This window comes from Cyprinodon variegatus, unplaced genomic scaffold (genome assembly GCF_000732505.1).
Source record: "Cyprinodon variegatus isolate N-32 unplaced genomic scaffold, C_variegatus-1.0 Scaffold613, whole genome shotgun sequence".
In the NCBI taxonomy this organism is placed as follows: domain Eukaryota; kingdom Metazoa; phylum Chordata; class Actinopteri; order Cyprinodontiformes; family Cyprinodontidae; genus Cyprinodon; species Cyprinodon variegatus.
This window is the reverse complement of record NW_015151066.1, coordinates 329041-336690: the sequence shown is the minus strand read 5'-3', so window position 1 is coordinate 336690 and position 7650 is coordinate 329041. Positions and strand designations below refer to the sequence as shown.

The 7650-nt window shown below is 38.4% G+C and overlaps 2 protein-coding genes across 2 annotated transcripts in view; both read right to left on the bottom strand.

Annotated features, from left to right (window-relative positions):
* The window catches only part of LOC107096292 (multidrug resistance protein 1-like), a 98763-nt gene that overhangs the window by 74947 nt on the left and 16166 nt on the right, over positions 1 to 7650 (bottom strand). The gene's annotated exons all lie outside the window — the stretch shown is intronic.
* The window catches only part of LOC107096290 (multidrug resistance protein 1-like), a 38662-nt gene that overhangs the window by 20348 nt on the left and 10664 nt on the right, over positions 1 to 7650 (bottom strand). The window contains exons 4-8 of the mRNA XM_015392885.1: positions 5295 to 5419; positions 4815 to 4986; positions 4607 to 4720; positions 2959 to 3069; positions 2737 to 2862 (exon numbers count right to left, since the gene is read on the bottom strand). Coding sequence (XP_015248371.1) covers positions 2737 to 2862; positions 2959 to 3069; positions 4607 to 4720; positions 4815 to 4986; positions 5295 to 5419 — 648 coding nt within the window. The remainder of the gene's footprint in view (positions 1 to 2736; positions 2863 to 2958; positions 3070 to 4606; positions 4721 to 4814; positions 4987 to 5294; positions 5420 to 7650) is intronic.

Sequence of the window (7650 nt, the reverse complement as noted above, 5' to 3'; positions counted from 1 at the left end):
ATTTTCTGTTACTTTTTTATGTGCATTCTTCACTACTTATTATATTTTTACTCTCTATAAAAGAAATGTTTGTTATGGTCTCATCAATACAAAAAGAAGATTCTTGCCCAGGAAAAAATATATATTTCAACCAAACACCAATCCACACTTTATTTTAAAGTGTAGCTTCTGGTATGCAAACAAACTACCTTGTTCTGATCTTATTTTCTGTGGCCTGCATTCACAGGACAAGTTTGTGCAGAGTTAGGGGTTCATGTCTTGCCACTGGATGTACTCAAAGCAATGAGACTCCGCTGCCTGTAAAGGTTTTACATATTTTATATACCCAATTTGAAAAGAAAGATTGTGCAAATCGGCATTGTCGTTTTTTTTTTGCTTCATCGGGGACCGGGTCGCGGGGGCAGCAGTCTCAGCAGACTCCCAGATTTTCCTCTCTGCAGACACTTCCTCCATCTCTGCTTGGGGAAGGCTAAGGTGCTACCAGGCCAGCTGAGAGTCATAATCCCCATTTACACTAACCTTTTGAAACCGTGCTGAGATTGGTCTGAGCAAGGTAACCCAAGATAACTGTTGAGTATAAATAGCACGCAAAACTGAACTGGACCGAGCCAGACACAACCAAACTGCGCTAAACTGGTACCAGTTCATCAGTAGGGATCAGCGCAGTTCAGTTGTGGCTCAGTTCTCAGATAACAAAGAGCGCATGAGCAGACCGCGTCATCTCCTTACGTCAGCCTACATAATCATGAAATTTCAGACATTCATTAAAACACTAGCTTCCCTCCCTCATTCCCAGTGATGATTCTGCTTAGCAATGTGATGTGCCTCAACATCCATTGTTGTTTTTTGCCTCTGTTAGCCCTGATTGGACTATCGTTTGTCGTATCCACTTCCAAAAGCCGACTGTTGTTAAGTAAATTCACCAAAGGCTGCCTTCTTCACCTGAATCTCTACAAACAATGAAATATCACAATGATAACAAAACATAACTTCCTGAATGTCACAGGCGTCACCATGTGGATTTGTTTAGTAGTACTGTAGATTGCCACTAGAAGGCAAGAAACCGCGCAAGGTGGTCTGTAAATGGTCGTAAGGAACCAAGCATGGCACGATTAAGTGATCCATGCTCAGCAAAGATCACTTTTCAGAGGGTAGTGTAAATGGGGCTATAGTCCCTCCTCTAGGCCACCTCCCAATCAGGCATCCCGGGGGCTTCTCAAAAAGATGTCTGAGCCAACTCAGCTGACTCCTTTTATGTGGAGAATCAACGCTACTCTTGGCCTCTTGGACCCTATCTCTAAGAGAGAACCCAGCCACCATTTGGAAAAAGTTCATTTCAGCCACTTGTGTCTGGGATCGGTCATGAATAATAGTTGAGTGTAGGAAAATAGACAGTCCTGTAAATCAAAGAGATATTCCTTTTTGCTCAGCTCTCCCTTCACCACAACAGACCAGTGCAGCGTCCACATTACACTGATCCGTTTATCAATCTCCCGCTCCATTCTCACCAAGATACTAGAACGCTTCCATTTGAGGCAGAAACTTTCCTCAAACAGAATATAAGCCACCTTTTTTTCCCCACAATTTGTGCAAAATATTGTAAAAGATTGTTTTAGAGATTACATTTCTATAGATTAGACAGAGAGCCAAAGCAGTGGAACAAAGGTAATGCAGACAAAGGCTGTTTTCCAATTCACAAGAACGCAAGTCCGAGCTTGTGTCCTCGCCAAGTATGTTCTTCACAAGAACACAGTAAAATGTGGACTCGGGGAGAACGGGAGCATGCAGCATGACTATGGGTCAACTGGAACAGATGCGTGCTTGTGACGTCAACACACGCTCGGCTCGTCTGGAGCCATGACGTTTCTCCTCCTCTTATTAATATTTTGTACATAATAATAAATTCTTACCCTTTTCATTTAATGGTGGGATAATAATTAACAGTCGGGTATACACAAATCAAATGAACATTTCGCCAAATAAAACAACAAAATAGCCATCACAGGCAGCAACACTTTACAAATGGCTATGTCGAGAAGAGGGCTGCTGCAGACAGGCTAAAATTAGCCCTTTCTGCGGTTAGCTTTGCTGGTTGCCACGGTCCTCTCAACATTGGAATTTTTTTTCTTAATTATGTGCTTAATCAGTAAATGGGCCATATAGTGATGCTTAAAAGTATAATGAAGTATAATGTCCCATCCGGGGACTATGTCCATTCTTGGTCATCTTGTGCATGTGAGTTGGAACAGTACTAGGGCTGAGGCTGATGGCGTTTCACAAACAAATGCACAGCTGACTTTTAAAGGAAGGTCGTTTGTGCCAAAAAAATTTGAATAATTTTCTTTAAAAAAAAAAAAAAAAACATATGGTTACTCTATATCTGGAAAAAAAAATGTCTTACTTCTAACTATTTAACTGACTATATCAGCTTGTTTGAGTGCCTTTGTGTTACTCTACAAAGTGCAGAATAGGGAAACCTCATAATATTTTGCGAAAAAGAAGAAAATAACACTAAATTTATTCCGTGCTCCTTCACAAGGTGACCTGCAAAAATATGTCAATATCACATATTACAATAATGATAATAACAGTAAAAATGGTAGTGCTTTCTATTTTAAACAAAAAACCATTAGATCCTGTTATACATTTGATATACATCTTTCTGAGTTATATTTGCAAAAGCACAAATTTACTGACAAAGTATTCACTATAGTTTACAATAAAAACATCACTTACAGATCCTTCCTGAGGATCGTAGAACCTCTGCAGCAGCTGGATCGTAGTGCTTTTACCACATCCACTGCTACCAACCAACGCCATGGTCTGTCCACTGCTCACACTTAAGCACATTTGGTCTAATATCTGAGGAGGACACCAATGTTAGCTGTTAACCAGTTTAAACTGACAAAAAAATTTACTGTAGAAGTTCTTCCACAGAGCAGTAGATGTGGAACCAACCGTGACATCAGGCCTGGACGGGTAGCTAAAGTGGATGTTACTGAACTCTATGTTTCCTTTGATCAGGTCCGGCTTAAACCCAGTCTCTGAATAACTGTCGATAGTTGGATTCTGCAGATAAAAAAAGAACAGAAATGTGAAAATGTTTTCTTTGCCCAAATCAGGATTAAAATATTTCTACAAACACTTCAAACCAACATTAGGAGGAAGGCTGTTCGCGTTCCATGTTAGAGTGAGCAGGTTTAGCGAGACCAAATGTTTATTTCCTCAGTTCTTTGTGTTTTCGACTGCTTTTCTTGATGCAGTCAAGACTTAGACACATATTAAATTTCCCCTAATTTTCTCTGTAAGAAATTCTTTGAGTTAGATGCTTAAGCAATATTCAAATTAATTACCATGAATAAATCATATCACATTATATTTTGACATATGTAATTTTCTGAGGAGAATAGAGCCTCAAGACCTACTTAGGTGAGTCGTCTCTTGTCGAAGTGACTATGACCTCTGTTCAATAAAATAACAATAACCAACTACTGATAGATTTTTAAATCCCCTGCAATAAAAGAATGTATCAAAAGACGTCGGGTTAATTTCAACACCTTTTTAAAAAATCTGAATCATTCAATTCCATTTCGAGAGCGAGATCATCTGTGGTAGTAGCACTAGACATCTTCCAGGCATGTGAGTAAAACTAGCAGCAGTTCAGCGGACAGGATGAATGAATGGTAGCTGGCACGCGTGGATGACATCATACACACTCTGCTTTGTTTTAAAAAAATATAAATATAAAAAATATAACCGCGGATGTCTGGGGGACAGTGATTCATAAAATTAAGGGCCCAATTTAAAATAAAAAGATTTTCCCCTTTAAGGCTCACCTTAAACACACCACTGGAACTAGAAATTTTAATTTATAAATAAAAAAAGAAAAATAAAAAAAGAAAGGGAGAATGTGTTTTAAACTGGCAACAGGAAGTGCCTATTTCACATCACTGGAACTAGAGCGTTTAATGCACAAATGGAAAACAATTAGAAGTGTTTTAAAGACAGAAACAGCGCTACAGCTGCAAAAGAATGGAAGATGGCGGGGAAGAAGATTGATGCTCGGATTAAAGCATAGGTTAATATATCATATACATTTAGAAGGAGAGCGGAGACAGAGGTCGCCGATTTTACTGAACAAAACCTTCTTCTGACCAGGTTAGCACTGGGGAGAATGTTCCTACAGCAACAGGTCGATTAACCTGCTTTTTAAAATGGAGCCCTGCAGGGCTTCTTATTGTAGATGAATTCATAATAATTTTTTTAGCCTTGAAGAAAATATTTGAAAAATAACAGTATGGTTTATCAATTTACATTAAAAGTCACTGGGTGGATGTAGAAAATAAGCTGGATTCACTAAATGGGATTGGATTTACACAAAAAAAAAAACTGTGCAGCATCAACTGAATGACCCAAAGTTCTTCTCTGAGGCAGCAGGGGCTCCAATTAGAGAAAAGTCCTTCAAGTCATTATAGTTGGCTTGTTGGCTGCTTCAAAGGAACCTCACATTGTGCCAAAGTGCAGCAATGCATATTCAGTGATAAAATCTGACAACACGCCTTCAGACAAAAAGTGTGCTTTAGTTCATATCTGTTGCATTACTCACATGATCGATGATGTTGTACACCTTATAGGCAGCTCCGCGGGCACTAGCAAACGTCTGAATGTTGGGAGACGTTTGCCCCATTGCAAACACTCCAATTATCACAACAAAAAATACCTAATAAAAAGGAAATAAAGCTCTTATTTAGCAAACACTACTTTAATCTTAAATTGAGCTAAACAGATCAAGCCGACAATGTGTGTTTGCCTACTGTGAGCACAGATCCAATGGTGTATTCCCCACTCAGGATTAGGGTGCTGCCATACCAAAAGGCCAGAGCATAAGACAGGTCGATCATCAGAAAGGTGAATCCCATGGCGATGTTAGCAGAGACTGCCTTCCTTATTCCCATTGTTTTAGCATTTTCCAAGTTCTTGTGATATCTAGAATAAAGCCCACATACTCAGAACCAGGCATGGAAAAGGTCACAAATATGCACCAGTGAAATTGAATTGCAATGTAACAGAAACCCAACAAATGCAACATTAGTGTGTCTAAAAAAAATACTTTTATTCAATTCTAGCCTTTCTCTGCTGACACTAACTACTTTACTACACAGCATCAATCTCTACAGGATATATCTTATTTGGTTTTAACAAATAAAATAAATAAAAGCTCTCTTAAATTTTTTTCCAAAGTAAAGTGGATTTTAAATATAGCTGCAGCCAATGTTTAGCCACCATAAACTCACCTCTCAATCTCCTTCTTTTGACCACTGAAGGCGAACACCGTCCTGATGGCAGAGAGGACTTCTTCTGCAACAGCACCAGCTTTGGCATATGCACTCTGTTCTTTGGTAGTGAAGTTTGTCAGCAACTGTTCACATAGAAAGAGGCCCAAATGTGACTAAGACTGATGTTTTAAAACCAGGGAAATCTCACAACATCATGGATATGTCAATGTCACACACTTGTCAGGAGGCCAAGCAGTCTTGGAGGTGGGACCCAAAGTGGTTGAAAGAAGTACATGCTCTGAAGAGTTTTCAGCTAACAAAACTTTAATTTTCTTTTCTGGCGCAGGACATCAACCAGTGGTGTCAAAAATACACACATTTGTTACTTAAGTAGAAGTATAGATACTCCAGTTTAAAAACACTCTGGTAAAAGTTGAAGTATCAACTTGACCTCTTTCTCAAGTAAAAGTGAAAAAGTATGTGCTACAAAAACTACTTAAAGTATAAAAGTATAAAGTAACCTTTAAAAAAACAGCCAGATGCCACTATATGAATTGAAAGTTCAATTTTTCGACTATTTCTAAAAATTCTTTGAGATAGGGCCAAGGATGAGGGAGGTCTTGTCGGTCTCCATCTCCCGATAAGCTCTCGCCTGTGTCCGACCTTTCAGACATTTCAACATCTTTTTCTGAACCCGACATTGAAGCATGGCATAGACAATACGCCTTTTGCAGTTTGAAGAACACCTGCTGGCTTCTGATGATTTCCATTGGCTAACCAATGAGTGTGTTATATGACACATCCAATTACACTAGTTTTCACTAGATGTGGATGGCGCCAATGATCTGCACTGGATGGCACACATGACGGGAAATAAATAGTTATAAACATTAAACCAGGGGTAACCAATTAAAAATCAGTGGTCTTCCGAATAAATAAAATCATCAACCAGTAAAGGTCTGAAGACCTTTTTAATGATCTGTTACTTTAACACTAAAAATCTCGGAGATACGAGAATTTTCGTCAGCCTGCAATCCCCCCGCAGTAATTATCAACTCATGAATCCCTCTTCAGATGTAAATGCCCCATCAGCGCTGTGGCTGGAGAAACATTCCACCCCCTTCAGTTTCGGTTTTAGCTCAAGTCTCTCTCTTTGAGAGTGTTTTACCTGAGAGCAGGGGGGGATCATATTTGTGATTAAATATAAATAGCTCTACGTCATCAGTGTCGCCAACACCACAATGATTTCAGCGCAGCCACCAGCGCAGCGTTCAGACGATAACTGTTCTCTACAGTGAAAAAAGCTGCATGAGCTGGAACGTTGTAGAAAGCAACAATATTGATACAATAATTACCATTTATACAATAATGAGCATTATTTATTTTGGGGGAAATATAACTTAGGCGATCTCTTCTCTCTCTCTCTTCTTTCCTCCGCTGGCAATATATGCACAAATTCGGCTTTTCCGGATTAATAACTTGTCGACGAATTATTTATTCTACAAAACAGACACCACAGCAAGTTTCCTCAAAAAGAGTCTCCTATCACGCTGGGAGAATTACACTGGACTCTATGGGGAGCTCAATGCTCCAAAAATGTGCAGGAGGAGCGAGCTCTGCAAGTTGCAAAATAATCAGAGAGAAATATTCTAAACCGTCACCAAGGAGAGGTGGATTATTATCACATTTATTGGATTCAAAAATAATACTTTTCTGAGGAATTTCCAAAAGCCAAAATGACAAATGACACCCGTTTTATTATTTGAATAAGTATAAAATGAGCAATGACTACACTATAGATCACTGTACTGCCTTCAAACTTTTAGGATACACAGATAACCTCATCTAGTTCAAACTCTTACTTTGGGAAAATGTGCTAAACTCTATTTTTTATTTTTTTATTTTTCATTGTTATTATAAGTTTATAAAAGCCAATAATTACTTATGACTTAAACAGATTGATTTAGTCATTTTGCATACACAAGTGTAAACAAAAGGAAATTTCGCGTAGAACAGCTATAGACAATTTCCTATTTCAAAGTGTAGCTTTGAAAACAGTAATAAATACATAAAAAAATAGTTATACAAACATATGACTGTATATTTACAGTTCTAACATTCTTTTTTTTCTTACTTTGGGAAGATAGGCCAAACTGTATTTTTGGCTATTATAGGCATATAATAGCCAAAAATTACACTATAGATCATTGTAGTGCCACCAAACTTGTAGCACACATAGATAACCTCATCTAGTTCATACTACAACTCTTATTTTCGGAATATGTGCTAAACTCTATATTTTTTTTAGATTTTTTCATTGTCATTATAAGCAGGCCAGGTGTGCAATCTCTGCAACAGGAACCACAGCACTGAG